Here is a 19480-nt window from a genome sequence, read left to right as displayed (position 1 = left end):
GACTACCGGAAACTAAACGCGGTGTCAAAATTTGATACTTATCCTATGCCCAGGGTGGATGAACTTGTAGAGAGACTGGGCAAAGCCCGATATCTCACAACCCTAGACCTAACAAAAGGGTACTGGCAGGTTCCCCTCACAGAAAGGGCAAAAGAAAAAACAGCCTTCTCAACCCCAGACGGCCTCTTTCAATATAAGGTGCTGCCTTTTGGCTTACATGGAGCTCCCGCCACATTCCAAAGAATGATGGATAAAATTTTAAAACCACATGTTCGGTACGCTGCCGCCTACCTGGATGATGTGGTAATCCATAGTGAAGATTGGCAGTCCCACCTTCCAAAGGTCCAAGCTGTGCTCGACGCAGTTCGGTCTGCTGGACTAACTGCTAACCCCGCTAAATGCACTATTGGTCTGGAGGAGGCCAAGTATCTGGGGTATTCTATTGGTAGAGGGTTACTCAAACCACAAACACTCAAAGTAGAGGCGATACAAAATTGGCCAAGGCCAGTCACAAAAAAACAAGTAAGGACTTTTTTGGGGTTAATTGGCTACTATAGGAGGTTTATTCCCAATTTTGCAACTAAGGCAACCCCACTAACCGACCTCACAAAAGCAAGAGGACCGCTAATGGTAAAATGGTCCCCCGAAGCCGAACAGGCCTTTAGAAGCCTGAAAGAAGCTCTCTGTGCCCAACCAGTGTTGGTCACACCTGACTTCTCCAAAGAGTTCGTAGTCCAAACCGACGCATCTGAGGTAGGGCTGGGGGCGGTACTCTCCCAGGAGTCTCAAGGGGAGGAGCACCCCATCCTTTATTTAAGTAGGAAACTAAATCCCCAGGAGAAAAATTACTCCATAGTCGAGAAAGAGTGTCTCGCAATAAAGTGGGCTGTAGAGACACTCAAGTATTATCTGTTGGGGAGAAAGTTCCGATTGGTCACAGATCATGCACCCCTTACCTGGATGTGTCAAAATAGGGAGAAGAACGCTAGGGTGACCAGGTGGTTCCTAAGCCTACAGCCCTTTAAATTTTCTGTGGAACACAGGTCGGGGCACAAACATGGCAATGCCGACGGGTTGTCAAGGATGCACTCCCTAATATCCATGGTCGCTCACCCCTCGAGGTCTGAGCTGGGGGGGAGGATATGTGACAGAAACCAGGGGTTGGTAATAAACTCCATATACAGGGCTCCCAGGATACTGAACAGTTTCTGTCCTGTCTAAGCTGAACAGGGCAGCCTCGTGGTACAGGCACTCCATTCCACAGTTTGTCTGCTGCCTGTTTTCTGTCACCTGTCATGCTGATTAGAGTTCAGGTATATAAGACCTGTTTCCTGTTTCCTCTGGGCCCCGCCCAAGAGCCTGGAAGGCTGCTGAACTGCAGAGGGGTGAGAAAGCCTCTTTCCCAAATCGCTTCATTCATTCTGTTAGTTTGTCTAAAGACTGCAAAGGTACTTATTTTGTTGGTGGAAGTGGACAAGCCACTTCCAACTCTGAGTCAGGGACATCTAAGTTTAAGTTATCGCTCAGACGAGCAGCTTTTTGTTTGGCTTTGTTTTCTGTTTAAACTGTGGCAGTCTCAGTGCCTGGGACTGAATAAACCAGGCATAGCCTGTTTAAAGGAACAGTACGTGACGTCTCATCATTTAACCTACCCTAAAAGACCGTGTTCTAACAGTCCCGGACAGACGGCGGAGCCCCGGAGTAAGCCGTTTGTCACAGTACTTACCATTATCCCATATACCCATATAGACAGGATTCCCAATTATCCCATACAAACCTTACTTTTTTTGGTAGACTTTTTAATATTTATGTTAGAAGGGAAAAAAAAAAAAAAACCCCAGGAAAGACTTTTTAAAATAAAACCATTTCCTAAAATATTTTTAAGTGTATAATTGAAAAACAAGAAAAAAGGTGCTGTCCCCTATTATCGATAGATATACACAGGGCGCGACAAATGCACTCGCCCCCCCTCGCCTTGGACGAGTGCATTTTGCCTGCTGACGAGTGCTTACCGGCGGCAAGGTGCAGCGCCTCCCGGTATTCTCCTGCAAGTCCTAGGTCTACCCCTGCAAATCCCAGGAAAACGGCTGCGCAGCCATTGCCATGACAACGGGATGCTACGTGACGCCAGGCAGCGTCACGTTGCCATGGCAACTTGCATTTTCACGGGAGTTGGTGGGGGAGACACGGAAGTTGCAGGAGAATGCTAGGCGACAGCCGCCGGTAAGCACTCAACAGCGGGAGGGGGGTGAGAGTGGGAGGAGGGCAGAGCTTCCCCCTCCCCGGGCGAGTGACATTTTTTACAATTTGTCGAGCCCTGGATATATACACATAAAAATAACAATGAGTACAATACATATATGCAATACAAGTGGCTAGAAAACAATATATAGTCTCAGAACTACATATATACATCCATATATTTTTTGAAGTATAGCATCAAAACTAAAAGACATGTTACCCCAACTGTCCCAATGGCAGAAGATTCTATCCTTCAACCAATGAAAGCAGGCGAGGTGTGCGGTCCATGTACTAACAAGCAGGCTGTGCCAATATATTCAACCTCAGTCATTATTCCACTTACTTCAAGTCTCACTTTTGGTTTAACATGGACATATCCTATTCTCATGTGCGTGCAATGCAACACTTTCTATTGCTACAGTACATAGAATGACTCCCATTATAGGCTCCTACTCTTACTGCGGTGAAGCTACTTCCCAGTGCTGGGTAAGAGGTCAGCTCTGTTCAAAGAAGAAAATCTCCTCCAACATGGGAGAGAGGGCTCTACATAATATTGAATAATAACCAGTTAGTAGACAAAGAAAGGCTAAAATCAATACGGAGCGCATTAATAACGCATGCACACATTTACAAACAAATAAAATGTGACGTTATTTTTAATGGCAAAACTCCATGTCTAGAAAATCAATACATTTCCCCTGTGGTTACTAAAAATACACTTTGTTCTTACATTCTTGGCAGAAGAGAGAGGTGGGAAAGGGTTGTGAGGCTAGGACAGGAGGGGAGGCAAAGATGATGGGTGTTTCTTGCCGAGTCTGATTCTTCCCTTTTCTCTTTGAGACAGGTAAGTGCTGCAGCGTAGGGATTAAATAAAGAAACCAGTGGAGACCAAAGGTGCATACCTGAGTGGAAACAACGTGGGCCCCATACTGCAGCATGACTTCACCTCTAAGGACCATCTGCAGCTGGTGTTCGTCCAACAGAGGCAGAGCAGCACCCAGCAATCTGTAGCACATGTAACTGAGGGGAAAAAACAGAACATGGTAAAGAACAAAAAACACCATGAGACCTATTCAGAGATCAGGTTTTGGGTTCTCTGCCAAGCACAAATGTGGCTCGCTCCCTCCCCCCCCATCTGCATCCTGAAGGTCAAAACTTCATTTAGGTATGTGCAAAAGCTGGGCAGTGCTGAGCATATACAATGCATTAGGGAGGGTTTTAAATCCCAAGCTACTGAAATTTCTACTGAAATAATCAGTGTGAACCCAGTTAATAACCAATCGCACCGTGCTTACAAGAACTAGAGACAGATTGTAAAATACATTTCTGCTCTGTAGGAAGTTACAATGTAACTTATCAGTGATGAGTTCATATTGAACCACAACATTATCTATACTTGACGAAATACAGCTGGCATGTTATCTTCGCCCCATGAAAAGATCATTCCAATTGCATTGAAAGTAGCATTCTGTGCGTGAACAGAGCAATGTGCAATGCTGATGAACAAAGCATAGTGCTTCTTTGTACATAGATTCCATGAAGCCTTATGTAGCAATTGACATAAGTAACTCCATTTTCTTCTATATACATACACACACACACACACACATTACTTCTGCGTACGGTACAGCACATTACTGATGCATTGATCCCTGAAACCTCCAAATACCTAAAAAGTCGCTCTCCCTTCCAGTCTGATCGTGTTTATTGTACTGTACGCGCCAGCAAAAGTTAAACCCTGCCACTGCATTCGGACACACCAACCACAGTTCACTGCAACACGCATGTACATATACAGGGGATGCATACCGTACTCCATTACTTACTGCACCATGGCTCCGCTTTTGCCTTCCATCACCACTCTCGCAGCTGCCGCTATCATGACCAGATACCGCCAGACTTCAATGTTCAATACAAATATTAAAATGTAAAAAAAAAAAAAAAAAACGTTTCGGTGTTCTTTCCCTCCTGACAAAAACACGAAACACAGAAACGTGTACATTTTGAATTAAATAAAAAAAAATTTGTATTGAACACTCAAGTCAGGTGGGCTTTGTCCTACATACACTAAAGTAGATTACACAGCTCTGGCCTTTCTGCTGTCGTATAATAGGAGAATTCCTACTGAGATCTGCCTCATCAGCCTGTATTCCAAAGGACATTCATAGCAAGGGCCTGGTACAGTAACAAGTAAGAAAACATGCATGTAATTTATTAGCTACCTCTCTTTTTAACATTCTGTTACTGCTTTCATTTTTCTATTAATACCTACAATGTATTTTCCTACGTGTGTGTGTGTGTACGCACACACATACATACTATGTTAACTGAACACAGTTTAAAGGTACTCTAAGAAATTGTATGTATGTGTTTGTGTATGTGTTTGTGTCCATTAGCAATAAAGCATTGAATGTTTTAATAATAATAAAAAAAAAATGTTTTAAAAACCTTGGAGATGTTCGCCACGCACATGGACGCAGCCGGAGAGGGATGGAGAGAGATGAGGGAGATGGATGGAGATGCCTAGCATGGCAGCCATTTAGCAATCCCTGTTATAACGCGGTCTCATTATGTGGACCCCGAGCACGTGTACGTACGTGTGTACGTACGTGCGCGCGCACACACACACACAACAAAAAGCAGAAGCTCCATGTGGAACCTGGCAGTTACAGCTAAGCAGAAACCCTTACCTGTTATAGGTTTCTCTACAATGCGATTTTAACCCTTATGTTTGTGAATGTGCATTTATAAGGTTTCTTCAAAAAGCCAATTGTATTAAATGATAATACACTATGGGGCATGCGTTTCTGCTTTTCGTTTTTTTAGATTCTTCTGGAACTTTGGTTTATTCCACTGAAGCTGCACAGAACCCAGGATACATTTGAGCCATCTACCCTATATCCTTTTCTTATACACCTGGCACCATTATATTGATTTAGAGCCTTTGATAGGATTTTTTTTATTGCATGTTTATCTTTTTAGTGCTGATTATCTGTTTTTTTGTTTGTGTATATACATACACATATTCTAAGGAATAGAACACAATTTAGTAGATGTGGGCCTGTGAATATTATTCCTACCCTAAAACTCAGGCTGATAGCGAAGGAATTAGTTTACTGACGAATGGGTTAATAGGAAACTATTAGTTAAGCTTAGAAGTTTTGGACACATACCTGCATGGCCCCGACTGGTCCTTTAACAGCCCATTCTCTACGACTTCCCTCCAGAACAAGTCAAACGCCTCCTCTTTCAAGGAAACCCGCATCACATCCAGAGCCACCCCTGGCAGGCACCGGTCCTTCTTCACAGACTTGGCAGCGGTTTTTAATAGCTCCACCAACCTGAAGGCAAAGTATAGATCAGGGTTCCTCAACTGGCAGCCCGTGGGGCAATATGTGGCCCGCAAAGAGCGAGCCTTGATAGTTTGGTTTTGGGATAGAGATATATATACATACATACATATACACACATAGTACAGATGTTAAAATAAAGACTTGACAATAAGTGTAGCTAAAATGACATTACAATACGCTAGTGGCCTTCTACTCCTTAATGTTATCTGATCCGGTCACTTTGGAGAACTAGTTGCAGAGCCCTGGTATAGCTGTATGTGAGCTTGTACCATTTAAAAATAGAGCCCGACTGTCCAGCTGCCCATACCATACAAACATGCACATTATAATGTGATCTTTAGAGATCACATGCCATTACTCAACCAAAGCAATTCTGTGTGGGAATCCTACAAACTTCCTGAGCTGCGCCTCCCTGCCCGGCAGTCACATCGTTCACGCCCACCCCTCTCCAAGGACCCGGCAGCAAATGATGCCGCAGGTCATGTGGCTTAATTTGACGCGCGTTGCAATGGTGCCGCGTCATGTCATATGACCCCGCATTGCCATGGCGCCGCTGAAGAGCAGGTAAAGGAGTTACAGAGGCCTCACGCCTCCCCTGGCATTTAATTTAAATGACGTGGGGAAGAGCGCAGGGCCTATATAACTGCCCACTCCCCCTAGAAATGTGCGCCCCCCCCCAGTTTGCGCACCCCTGGCCTATAGCATACTGGTGTCACAATGAAGCGAATTTGAATGTCAATTCCTAAAGCCTGCCACCGGGATCAAAACAGAATCACGATCTTTATAAAGAATTTTTTTTTTTTAAAAGAAGCTAAATTCCCCAAAAAATTGCTTGTGGACAGAAAAAAAACAAAAAACAAAAAAAACAAAGCTAAATTATTTAACAAAACCACCTTTATTCTTCCCTGTAAAGAAAGGTTATGCCATTCTTATGGCCACATACCATTAAGTAGCGATAACAGCAACGTCAAGTTAATTAACTTCAGCTTTATCATTGCGTCACAAACAGCATCCTTACACCAGATTGTAAGATTTAATTTGCCATGTAAATTGGATTTCATTAATTTCTCCAGTATGCTATAAAAGAAGTCTAATAATGTGTATCCTGCACATGCCCCGAGGCGCATTTGAAGATTGTAGCACAGATTCAGATCGGACCAGATCTGACAACTAATCTAGAAGTGCTCCTCTCTGGGATTACACAGTTTTGCACCCTCCCAAATGCATCGTCACTCACTTGGGGATATTTTCCCTTGTAGTAATCGTGGATGATCCCAGTAGCTTCTTTAATTTCTTGGGTTTAAGGACTCCGGGGAACTTTTGCATTCCCACCAGCAGTAGGTGCAGCTGCTCTGGAGTGCTAAACGCAGACGTCAGATCGGTACGGAGCACCCCGAACAATACTTCTTCAAACGTAGACTCTGGAATCTGATTATAAAAAAGGAGATTAAGCACGTCTGCCTTCATTTCAACACTTTGTTGAGCAACGGCGTTATAAGTGGCTACACAGTTACAGCACAAAGCGGCTATGGGATGCACAATGGGGAAGAGATGGACTAGTTGAACCATAGTGCAAACCAGATCTGCTTCCACCAAAACTATACATCAACATGTGCTGCTACGTCCCCCAAAACAGAACCGATTCACTTCCATAGGTGTTTTCAGCCCCAGTTAATGTGACAATTTTGTATGTGATTTTGCCATATGGAAGCCTTGCTCTCTTCTAAAGCCCAGACTCACTACACTTCGTATGGCCATTTAAACCCGGCATTATCCTCTGTTAACGTAGAATTAATGGCAATGCTGTACTCCCCAACAAAAATAATGCAACGTTAACATCCTGTTAAAGAGTATAATCTTATGACTATATGATTTGCATCTAATTTCTAATGAACCAAAAGCAGAATAATCCCCTACCTCACAACGCTCTAGTAATGTGAACTTCCCGTTATTTAGGTCAGGGGTGCGCAAATTGGGAGGGGTGCGGCACTTACAGAGGGCCCCGCATTCTTCCCAACAACATTTAAATGAAATGCCGGGGGGGGGGGGGTCGTGCAAAGCATCTGCAAGTCCTTTACCTCGTCTCCGGAAGCTTCTGGTAGTGTCGCCACAACGTGACGTTAGAAATCGCCAGAGGGGAAAAAAAGCTGTGTGTGCTGTGCACGCGCATAGTAAGTGAAACTTCTTTGACTTTTGTCACAGAAATTGTATTTGTGATGTTTTAATTAAAAATCAAAATACAATTTCATTGACAAAACACAAATAAATTTGGACTTAGAACGTGCGTGCTTGGCATACATCCCCTGTATTTGCAATAAGTGTGAATTCCTCGTGTAACTGCGTGTGCGTGTGTCAGTCAGTATGTGTGTCAGTCAGTGTGTGTGTGTGTGTGTGTGTCAGTCAGTGTGTGTGTGTATGTGTGTCAGTCAGTGTGTGTGTATGTGTGTCAGTCAGTGTGTGTATATGTGTGTCAGTCAGTGTGTGTATGTGTGTTCATGCGTGTGTGTCAGTCAGTCAGTGTGCGTGCGTGTGTGTGTCAGTCAGTGTGCGTGCGTGTGTGTGTCAGTCAGTGTGCGTGCGTGTGTGTGTGTCAGTCAGTGTGTGTGTGTGTCAGTCAGTGTGTGTATGTGTGTGTGTCAGTCAGTGTGTGTGTATGTATGTATGTATGTGTGTGTGTGTGTGTGTGTGTGTATGTCAGTCAGTGTGTCAGTGTGTGTGTATGTCAGTCAGTGTGTCAGTGTGTGTGTGTATGTGTGTCAGTGTGTGTGTATGTGTGTGTATGTGTGTGTATGTGTGTCTGTGTGTCAGTGTGTCAGTCAGTGTGTGTGTGTGTGTCAGTCAGCGTGTGTGTGTGTATGTGTGTCAGTCAGCGTGTGTGTGTGTGTGTGTGTGTGTGTGTGTGTGTGTGTGTGTGTGTGTCAGTGTGTCAGTCAGTGTGTGTGTGTGTGTGTCAGTCAGTGTGTGTGTGTGTATGTGTGTCAGTCAGCGTGTGTGTGTGTGTGTGTGTGTATGTGTGTCAGTCAGTGTGTGTGTGTGTGTGTGTGTGTGTGTGTGTCAGTCAGTGTATGTGTGTCAGTCAGTGTGTGTGTGTGTGTATGTCAGTCAGCCAGTGTGTGTGTGTCAGCCAGTTTGTGTGTGTCAGTCAGTGTGTGTGTGTCAGTCAGTGTGTGTGAGTGTGTGTGTGTGTTAGTCAGTGTGTGTGTGTGTGTGTGTGTCAGTCAGTGTATGTGTGTCAGTCAGTGTGTGTGTGTCAGTCAGTGTGTGTGTCAGTCAGTGTGTGTGTGTGTGTGTCAGTCAGTGTGTGTGTGTGTGTGTGTCAGTCAGTCAGTCAGTCAGTGTGTGTGGGTGTGGGTGTGTGTTTATGTGTGTGTGTGTGTGTGTGTGTGTGTTTATGTGTGTCAGTCAGTGTGTGTGTTTATGTGTGTCAGTCAGTGTGTGTGTGTATGTGTGTCAGGCACTGTGTGTGTGTATGTGTGTCAGGCACTGTGTGTGTGTATGTGTGTCAGTCTATGTGTATGTGTGTCTCTATTTCTTTGTCCTTCCCCCTCTCTCCTGACTCCCCTCCCAAGACCCCCCCCCCCCCCGAGCTGCGGAACCACGGGGGCTCTGGCAGAGTCTCCTGACTCTCTCTCCCCTCCCCCCCCCAAGCTGCGGACCCACGGGGGCTATGGCTGAGTCTCCTGACTCTCTCCCCCCCCCCCCCCCCGAGCTGCGGACCCACGGGGGCTCTGGCTAAGTCTCCTGACTCTCTCTCCCCCCCCCCCCCCCCTGAGCTGCGGACCCACGTGGGCTCTGGCTGAGTCTCCTGACTCTCTCTCCCCCCCCCCCGAGCTGCGGACCCACGGGGGCTCTGGCTGAGTCTCCTGACTCTCTCTCCCCCCCCCCCCCCCGAGCTGCGGACCGCAGGGGCTCTGGCAGAGTCTCCTGACTCTCTCTCACCCCCCCCCCTGTGCTTAAGAGGCCCCCCCCCCCCTCCGGCAGTGCTGCGTGGGAAGCGGCACGCTCAAACCCCCCCGCTTCCCGCGTTACTGGAGCAGGAGGCGAGAAGCACTCCTCTCTCACCCCGATACCCTCCATCAGGTGGTTGAGTCCTGAAACCAGGCTCCGGATGTGAAGCTGTAGCTCGGGGGGCAAGGAGGGCAGCTCCACGTCCTCAACCCCGGGATCCTCTTCTTGTCCGGCCAGCTGCAGTTGATAGCCTGCAGGTCTCCGCCAGGTAGCAGCGGGAAGAGAGAGGAGAAGGCCGGGGCCAGGAATATGTGTGGGGAGATCGGGACCAGCAGCAGCGGCGCCCACATCACCTCAGCCGTGAAGTACACCCCATCCACTCACCCCCGCAGCTCACCACGAACACAGCCTTCGACTGGTTGGCAGCGCCAGCCTCGAAGCTGGAGAACTCCTTAACTTGGTGGGCCCCCGCGGAGAGCAGCAGCAGTTCGGCGCAGCCGCACCAGTGCAGGATCTCGGCACTCGTTAGCTGTGACGGCGGTGAGTATGTTGAGCGGGGGAGGAGGAGGGGGGGAAAGCCGTCCTCATTCACCCGGCAGCGCAAGGAGGACTCCGAGCCGCCTGTGAGCATCGCCATGACTACCGCGCATGTCAGCGGGCGCGGGCAGCGGCGGCCGTTACGGCGGTGGAGGAATGGCATGCGCAGGGGGGCTCTGTCTGAGTCTCCAACCCGGCAGAGCGCTTGGCTGGGACAGAGAGCGGGCCTGGTCCCAGGAGCTGGTCAGTGTGTGTCTCTCTCTCTGTGTTGTGTGAATGCGGACACGGAGCTGCGGACTCCCAGCCCCCCCCCCCCCCCGCGAAACGTGGTCCCGTTACCAAAGCAGGAGTGACAGGGCAGGGGGTGGAGCCTCAGCCTCAGCTATCCCACCACGGAGCAGCGTACTCCACGGCGGGCAGCACCACAGAGCCCGTGCCGGATGAGGGGAATTAAATACCCCTTAACACACCTTACGTGACAGCGAATCACCGGCTGCCAATTAAATTTTGAGGGCTGCCGCCGCTGCCGCATGTCAGCAGGAAAGCGGAGGTAGGGAGGAGAGAGGCTGCGCGGCATGGCAGCGGCAGTTCCGCCGCATATGTCACGGTGTGTGGGGGGTGTGGGGCTCGGGGGGGGGGGGGGGGGGTGATTAGGAGCGGCGCCGGCGGCTATCGCCGCCGCCGCCGCATCTGATTTGTGGAGCGGGTGTGATGTCAGTGTTGGGGTCGGGCTGAGCCAGAACACAGCCCGGCCTCAACTGCCAGCACTGACGTCACATCCGTTTCATTTCTGTCTCCACAATTCTTTTTTGCCCCATCACGAATGAGGCGCCACTAAGGAAGTTTCACTTCAAAAAAAAAAGGTATGGGGGCGCAGGGCCCAGACCAAAAAAAAAAACATTTAACGTTTGTGCACCCCTCAAATTTCACAATATAAAAAGTTTAAGTTGTATAAACATCACCATTTTTGTTAAGTATCTGCTGCCATTTTGTTTCCATCAAACAAATGACTCAGTCAAGTTCTATACATATATTTCTGCAAGTAAATCATACCTCTGAAAGAATATCCACCAAAGTTTTCCTGGGCAGATCTTTGAGGTGTTCCCTATACTGTGCCAGGCTCTGCAACAGCTGCACACATTGTAGAAGCACTTTCGGATCCTGGAGTAAAATAAGATTTTGGAGATTTAGATTCATTATAAAAAACAGTGATAAAACATTGTCATTTTTTTTTCCTTATTTTAATTAAATGTAAAGCATGTGACAATGTATAATTCTATAGTCTTACATAAGATGGCAATCGTTTGGTGCTCCTGCTATAAATCTGTTAAAAAAAAATCCTGATTGTGTGCCTAACTAAATGGCCGCCTTTCAGTTACAATCAATCCTTCAGGTCAGTGTAACTCAGCAGCTACATCGTATTCTTATATTACTAAGGTAACATTATCTATCGTTACAGATTACAGCTCAAACTGCTGGGAATATTGGCAACAAACTATCACAAACAGGAAATTATTACAAAGATCTCGCACTGCTGGGGAGGTGAGCTGAAACCTGCTATAGAAATCAAGGGATGCTTTAAAACGCTAAAATTGGATTACGTGTTGAAATATATATTTTTTTTTTTTAAAACACATGGTCACGTTTCACTGCTTTAAGGTTATTCAACAATGGTAGGTGTGAACTTGCTTAATTTTAATTCCTGACCTCATTGTGAAAACCTATAAAAAGAAGCAATCTGGGTTTGTTTCAGGTGGCACTTTGCAGTTTTACAGCTGCATTATAGCCCAGTTCAGATCACTATGACACTGCTGCTTCATTCTGTCCTCACTGACAGCATCCAGAAGTCCATTGTTGTTGGGCTGTTTTAGTTGGACCTTCAGACCTAAATGTAAAACCTGTAAGGCTTGGGGGTCAAGAGCCGCCCTTCAATGGGGCCGGGGCCGCTGCGAGGGGGGCCGCCGCGCTGCATGGCGAGTTTATCAGACAGACAGGAAAATTGAGATTGGAACTAGCAACAGAGCGTAGGCCACGCCCCCGGCGGTTCAGCCAATGAGGACGAACCTGCCGAGTGACATCATGGCCGGGCGCCCGTCACTCCCCCCAGTCTTCTCCCCTGCAGCTCTCTGCAGATCGGGGAACTCGGCTGCAGGTGCGCGTGCAGCTCAGACAGCGGGGGCGCATCCTAAATCAGGACACTTCAACTTACTGCCCATGGGCCAAATCCTGTCTGTAGACGGCTTTAAAGTTGCCCCTGGGGTGTATGCTAATTTCATTGTAGTTGCCTAAGCCGCTAAATGCCATATTTTAAAAAGGTTGGCACATAATTTCACATCATATCGTATATATGTAAGCTACATACTGTCAGAGCAGAAACCTAAAAATTACACATTCAAGATCCCTGCCAAACTAATCTCTAGCCAAATTTAAATTGAAACCCCCACTTTAAATCTTCAGACAATGCCGACAGGACAGACTGTCAAAAAAGATCTCAAAATACCTACTCTTGCCTAATGGTATTAGAAAACTAAATCAGCCTCAACGTGTTACCTTTCTTAAACCTATGTGTTTTTAGCTCAATTTGGGTCTTATGTGGGTCTGCATCTTTCAATAACAGTTCTATTAGATAAAAGCGCCTTAAAAGATTGTACAGCTGTGCCTTCTATTTCTAAACGAACTTTATTTTTCCACATTTAAATTGAAAGCCCCAAACTATTTGCGGTGTAAAAGCCAATGAAGGATATTGATCAACGTACAGACATTTATGACCACTCTGCTTATTTCAAGCAATTACTCCTTAACCTACATTTTCACAATGTATAAAAATAAACAGATGTGAAAACTGACAGAACATCAGGAAGAAAAGAAACTAAGCATCCTGCTTTACAATATCATGTATAGTGGGTATTTGCAAGAGATCTCTATTTAATGTGCTGTAGCATCAAAGCTGCTACAAAAACATGGCAGCACAGGAAGACGTGCTAAACCGTCAATCAGAATGTACAATTCTGATCGACAGCAGGGAAGGAAAAACGAAGCACTGGTTCCACTGGGGTAAAAATAAACACAGAGGTGCGTTCCCACAATAAAAGTTTTAATGGATCAAAAGCACAAAAACAGACCACCTACGCGTTTCGGGCTTGTGGCCCTTTATCAATGCACAGTGCAACTTTTTCTTTCCATACAATTCTGATCGAGCATGAACACTCGGCTCCTTTTAAAGTTGCTAGCATGGAGGGTACAAAATCTCCCCAATAACACAGAATATGAACACCGCCTGCGACTTGATTCTTACCTTGGCAAGTCGGCCCGATTGAAACAGTGCCAGCACGCCAAAAAAGTTCCCAAAGGCAGCATTTCTCAGCAGTTTCTGAACAGAAAGGCAGGTAAAGTATGTCAGACTCTGATTGTGACTTGGTAGCCCTATGTTTACAACCCCATGAGAATACTGCAAAGCAGGCATCACCTCCAAGAGATTATACTGTCCTTCAAACAACATGTGCAACACAAAACGCATTATTCATACATTTGGCCTATAATGGTGATGAAGAAAAAACAGATGATTTAACGCCTCTTGTACATTTCAGGACCATCTATATGGAGAATATACTCATGTTGGGGAAGTGTTGATTCCTTGTAGATTACCAAACCCAATGGTGCTACTAGAAGAATGAGCAAGACCCTTCCATCCACAAATCCATTCATTGGTGCATCGTTCTGCATAACTAAGCAAAACTTTATTTGTACATAATTCAAGTGTTACCTTAGGTTTCTTATTTCCTTGGATGTTAATAACAAATGAGAACAATTTGCTTACTGGATATTTTTAAGATGTGTATTCATGGCGACTGCTAATTATTAAATAAGATTGCAAAGACTCACCTTTTTCACTTTCTCAATGTTGTGTTTCTCGTTGATATGTTCAAAGACTGTGGACAAGGCGATCTCTTCAAAACACTGCAGAACCTTTGAAATAAACTGACATGAGCACCACCAATAATGTACCAAGATCTGGGCTAGCAGCTAAAACCTTGTTAGAAGTTCCCTGTGCATTGATCACAGTGTGATGGCTCTGGTCTAGGATGTTTGACCGCAACCAAATCGCCACCGGCGCTCTGCCACCAGACCTACCCACCACAGGTCGCCTCACCGCCATATTTAAAATGTCCTCGTATCTCCCCATGGGCAATGTAAAAATGGGTCCTGGCTGCTGCGCTGAGAGCCCTGGTGGTGTGCACGCACAGGCATGCTCAGAAATGCAGTTTTAGCGGCAGCCGCGCAGGGAGCCCTGTGGCTGGGGAGATCCGAGGACACAGTTGTCCACTGACTGGAAAGATCCGAGGGCGGAAGGCGGCGAGGTGACCAGCGGCAAAGGCAACCTGCGGTGAATAGTCCTGGCGGCGGCGGAGGCAATTTGGACGCGGCCAAATGGCCCATTCCGAATAGTTCTAGGGCGCGTCAAACACGGGGGACGCAAATCTCTTCATTCAGAAAAATATAGTGGCAGAAGAAAAAGAAAAACACACAATCTTACATGTTGTGCACAGATTTTGAAGTTAATCAGTATCACAAAAATACCTAAATACAGTAGACGGCTAGGAGCGCTTGGTATCCCCAGGCCCTTACCAACTGTAACTGAACTCCAGGGTCACTGCAGACAACACCAGGTCCCTGATTTGCCCTCTGACCGTATTTGAGAAAGATCTACACTTAGAAAGCAAAAAAAGGGAGTGGGCGCATCCTAAAATACATAACTTTTTCATTTAATAGAAAGTGGAACCACAGTAAGTAGTGGTTCTCTAGAGTTGTAAATTAAAACTAACTCCTACTACACTCAAAATATGACCGATGCCCGTATACAAAAGGTTGTGTAAAAGAAAGTTGGCTAATCTCATAACATGAGGAAGGCCGCGATTATAGTGAGTGTGAAGGCGCGCCCATCGCGAACACAATGCAGGACCACCATGAGGCCGCACATAGTGCGCAAGACCGTGCAAGGAAGAGCGACCCAATGGCAGATTTTTTTAAAAAGACTAATTATTTTGTCTTTTTGTGCGTTGGCCGCGTCACGTGAGCAGTTGAGCCAATGAGGGCAAACCAGCCATGTATGTCACGGCCACACCGCGGATCACAGTGCAGGTATCGCTCGAGCGATAGGCGTGTGCAACACCATACACTCCGTCGCGAACCTACTATAAACCCAGCCGAACAAGGAAAAGCCAAACCACCATGTCAAGAAGACCCAAGAGAAACAGGAGCGTCTGTGTTATTCTGGGTCCTCCCGGCAGCGACTTGTATGATGCAAGGTCATTAGTGTGTCATCTGCTATTCCAAGTGATGCACAGAAAAAATACAAACCTGAGCTAGGGCCAAGCTGAAACCTGGACGTGCAGCTTCACGTGTGGCCGCTAATCCTTCCACAAGTCGCTTAAGTGTGTATTTCAGTTCATCTTCCTTTAAAAAAAAAAAAAAAAATTGTTAAACACAATGAGCATCTACAGTACGTACAAAGCACTTTTCCCCCCAAACAATTAAATTAAGAATTTCCTTTCACTGTGCGAAAAAATAGCCTTAGTGTATATTTTTTTTTACGCAAACCTGGATATAAATATCTATAAAAATTCCTCAGACTAATAAAACTGAAGGTACAATTTGGGATAGGCATCTCTAAGCACTCTAACGCAGCGGTGCGAAAACTGGGGGGCGTGCAAGATTGTTCAGGGGGGGCGCGGCAGTTGCAGATGCCGCCCACTCTTCCCCCAAGGCATTTAAATGAATGCCGGAGGATCGCGTGAGGCCTCTGCAAATTCACTTACCTTCTCTTCGGCGACGCTTCTCCATGGCAAGGCGCCGTCAAATGACGCAGTGTGGTCATGTGACGCCACGTGATCCCCGCAGCGTCATTTGACGCCAGAGAGTCAAAGAGAAGGTAAGGGAGGGGGTGTGCGAGCAGGGAGGGAAGCAGGCAGAGGGGCGCAGCAGGGAAAGATTGCGCTCCCCTGCGCTAATGTATCAAAGTATATTCCACCTGTTTTGCCTGTGACAGCATCGTGTGGGTCAGTAAGTGGTTTGAAAAGGTATTGTAGAGGAACTGGAATAATGGGAGAATTACACCACGTATAATGGGATGTGTGAATGGGTGCTTCATGTTGACATTCTTAAGGTGGCTTTCTAAAAGATCTGCACCAAATGTAGTCAACTTGTCACATTTGTCAAAAATGGAGCTGAAATGTAAAAACTACACGTTAAAACGCACTTTTTCTGGGAGTATGTCGCCCACTACATAGAACCTGAATGTTGCTATGCATTTGCGGTGACAGGCATTTATAGATGTAAAAAGTAATCTATGAATGCATGGTACAGTTACACCTCAGCAGACCAGACACGCATACAGAAAGGTGACACAATTGATCACGCGTACAAGAGTATAAATATAACTGAGCTAAAATTACTGCACCCTATTTGAAAATAACAAACCTAACAAATCAGGGTGGTGTTCCCAACAAATCCCCTCCCCCCCCCTCCAATGTGTTTCTCCACCCGCAGGCACGAGGACGCAATTCAGAGTGACACCTGGTCAGACACCACATTTTCACTATCTCCCCATGTGATTTCTAAATGCCACCGGAAGACTGTGCGAATGGGACCGAAAACGTGGAATGCGGTGGGCCCGTGAGTTGGCAGGTCTGCCATAATGTAACTCAAGGTATTTATTTATAAAATGGTTTACCAGGAAGTAGTACATTGAGAGTTACCTCTCCTTTGCAAGTATGTCCTGGGCAATATATCTGGTGGTTTTATACCCGTGCAAAAGTGGGATTAAACTTTGACATGGAGTTGATAAAACTTGACAAGATGTTAGCACAGTTCTGATGGGAACACATTGTAGGTATGTAGAAAACTGTCCGCTTCGAGTCTTTGGTAGTTTTGTTTATTAAAAAAGATGAACTGTCATCTTAAACAACTTACTGTAGGCAAAACTGCCTGTTGCACAGATCACTAAACATAAGGCCTGGGACATAGAGGAGCAAACAGCGCTGAGCCACGCTCCTGCTCTGCCTCGCCTGCTCCAAAATGGTTTTTCCTGTCCTTGCAGATGAGGCAGTGAGCGCACTCAGGGGCCGGGGCGGAGCAGAGGCGTGCCAGGAGGCGGAGCGGGAGACAAGGCTAGTCCCTTGCTCCGATTGGATGTGAGCGGTCCCCGAGCGGCAAATTTGAAACCTGCCCGTCTCGGCAAAGTTTCTCAGCCTCCGCACGCATGCGGAGGGAGAAACTATAGCCGCGCTGATGACAGATGCAGGGGCTTTGTGCATCTGCTCAGTGCGGCTCAGCGAGCTTAAGGCCTGGGACATAGTAGGTTTGTCAGTGCGGAGGCACGCTGAGGCTTAGGGAAAGCGGTGCTTTCCCTGGCCTTACACAGCGCGCCGTCCGTGGGCGGGTCAGTGACGTCACGGAGCTGGTTCGCCCTCATTGGGCGAACCGCTCACGTGACCGGCCCTGCGCTCCGGCGAGCGCCAAATTTCAAAACTTCGTCAGACACACGCTTCCCCAAGCGTGCGGACGCGTGCGCGAGCCCCTGCTAAAGCCGCTCTCATTGCGGCTGCAGGGGCTCAGTGCCGAGCAGCAGCACGCCTCAGCGCATAAGCGCTGACCATGCCCGAGACCTAAAACTCACTATGTCCCAGGCCTTAGAAAGAAAGAGTTGCACACAAGTTGCTTCAAGACAGTCCCTACATCATGGGACCGAGCACCCCAGGGGTTACGCCATACCCAGAGTGCTTTTCAGTGCTCATCGCATCCTGCATTCCCATAGGAGAGCAGGCCGCAATCTGAAGGTATATAGGGAAAGGGAAGAGGGCTCCGCTTGTTTCTGGGTTACGGGCTGCCACCGTCACGTGACTGCTTTCAACAGCACTCCCCTGTACACGTGGGTACAACACTATCCACGCACTTCACGCAGTATAATGTTTACAGATCGACATATAATTTATTTCAGTGGTCACTGAGAATTTAGAAAGGAAATATGCGTACTGTACTAGCAAGACACATGGGGGCAGCTTACACATGCACACACTGGCGGGGGAGGGGTGGGGGCAACACCTGGTCTCCAGGAAATCTTTACAATTTAACCCTACATTGTTCAAGCAACCTCAGGTCCCCTATGCAAGAGGGTGCCACCCCCACCTTGCACCCACCTTCTCGCTGGATTTCAGGTACTGGATGAGGTTTTCGGTGGCCGCCAGTCTGACACCCTGATCGGGCTTGGCAATGTCCCAAAAGAAATCGAGGAACTGCCGGTTCTGTTGCAGGACCCCACGGGAGTCCGTGGGTTGAGGCCGCTTCTTGTTGTGTGCCCCTGGCATGCATTGCTCCTCAGTATCCATGCCCGGGCTGCTCTGTGCGGCCATGCTGGAGCTGAACAACACGTGTCTGCCGGAGCATGTGCAGCCTCTTCCGGGTCACTGCGCATGCGCGGCCTGCTATCCAGTGCTGGGACAAAGTTTGGCTACTGATCATGTAGGATTCACACTGCCAGACTTACTGTATTACTACTCACTCACTGATATTCTGCGCCTCTCACTGAATAAACACTCACTGATATTCTGCGCCTCTCACTGTATAAACACTCACTGATATTCTGCGCCTCTCACTGTATAAACACTCACTGATATTCTGCGCCTCTCACTGTATAAACACTCACTGATATTCTGCGCCTCTCACTGTATAAACACTCACTGATATTCTGTGCCTCTCACTGTATAAACACTCACTGATATTCTGCGCCTCTCACTGTATAAACACTCACTGATATTCTGCGCCTCTCACTGTATAAACACTCACTGATATTCTGCGCCTCTCACTGAATAAACACTGATATTCTGCGCCTCTCACTGTATAAACACTCGCTGATATTCTGCGCCTCTCACTGTATAAACACTCACTGATATTCTGCGCCTCTCACTGAATAAACACTCACTGATATTCTGCGCCTCTCACTGTATAAACACTCACTGATATTCTGCGCCTCTCACTGTATAAACACTCACTGATATTCTGCGCCTCTCACTGTATAAACACTCACTGATATTCTGTGCCTCTCACTGTATAAACACTCACTGATATTCTGCGCCTCTCACTGTATAAACACTCACTGATATTCTGCGCCTCTCACTGAATAAACACTCACTGATATTCTGCGCCTCTCACTGTATAAACACTCACTGATATTCTGCGCCTCTCACTGTATAAACACTCACTGATATTCTGCGCCTCTCACTGTATAAACACTCACTGATATTCTGTGCCTCTCACTGTATAAACACTCACTGATATTCTGCGCCTCTCACTGTATAAACACTCACTGATATTCTGTGCATCTCACTGTATAAACACTCACTGAT

At 46.9% G+C, this 19480-nt stretch overlaps 1 protein-coding gene across 1 annotated transcript in view; it reads right to left on the bottom strand.

Moving 5' to 3' along the window:
• MYBBP1A (MYB binding protein 1a) overlaps positions 1 to 18517 on the bottom strand; it is a 64214-nt gene extending 45697 nt beyond the window's left edge. The window contains exons 1-8 of the mRNA XM_075589981.1: positions 18275 to 18517; positions 15438 to 15533; positions 13962 to 14045; positions 13375 to 13449; positions 11133 to 11240; positions 6832 to 7022; positions 5415 to 5582; positions 3144 to 3261 (exon numbers count right to left, since the gene is read on the bottom strand). Coding sequence (XP_075446096.1) covers positions 3144 to 3261; positions 5415 to 5582; positions 6832 to 7022; positions 11133 to 11240; positions 13375 to 13449; positions 13962 to 14045; positions 15438 to 15533; positions 18275 to 18487 — 1053 coding nt within the window. The 5' untranslated portion in view covers positions 18488 to 18517. The remainder of the gene's footprint in view (positions 1 to 3143; positions 3262 to 5414; positions 5583 to 6831; positions 7023 to 11132; positions 11241 to 13374; positions 13450 to 13961; positions 14046 to 15437; positions 15534 to 18274) is intronic.
• Positions 18518 to 19480: the final 963 nt, after the last annotated feature.

The sequence above is a fragment of the Ascaphus truei genome, chromosome 3 (assembly GCF_040206685.1).
Source record: "Ascaphus truei isolate aAscTru1 chromosome 3, aAscTru1.hap1, whole genome shotgun sequence".
Lineage (NCBI taxonomy): Eukaryota > Metazoa > Chordata > Amphibia > Anura > Ascaphidae > Ascaphus > Ascaphus truei.
This window is presented reverse-complemented; position numbering and strand designations above follow the sequence as displayed.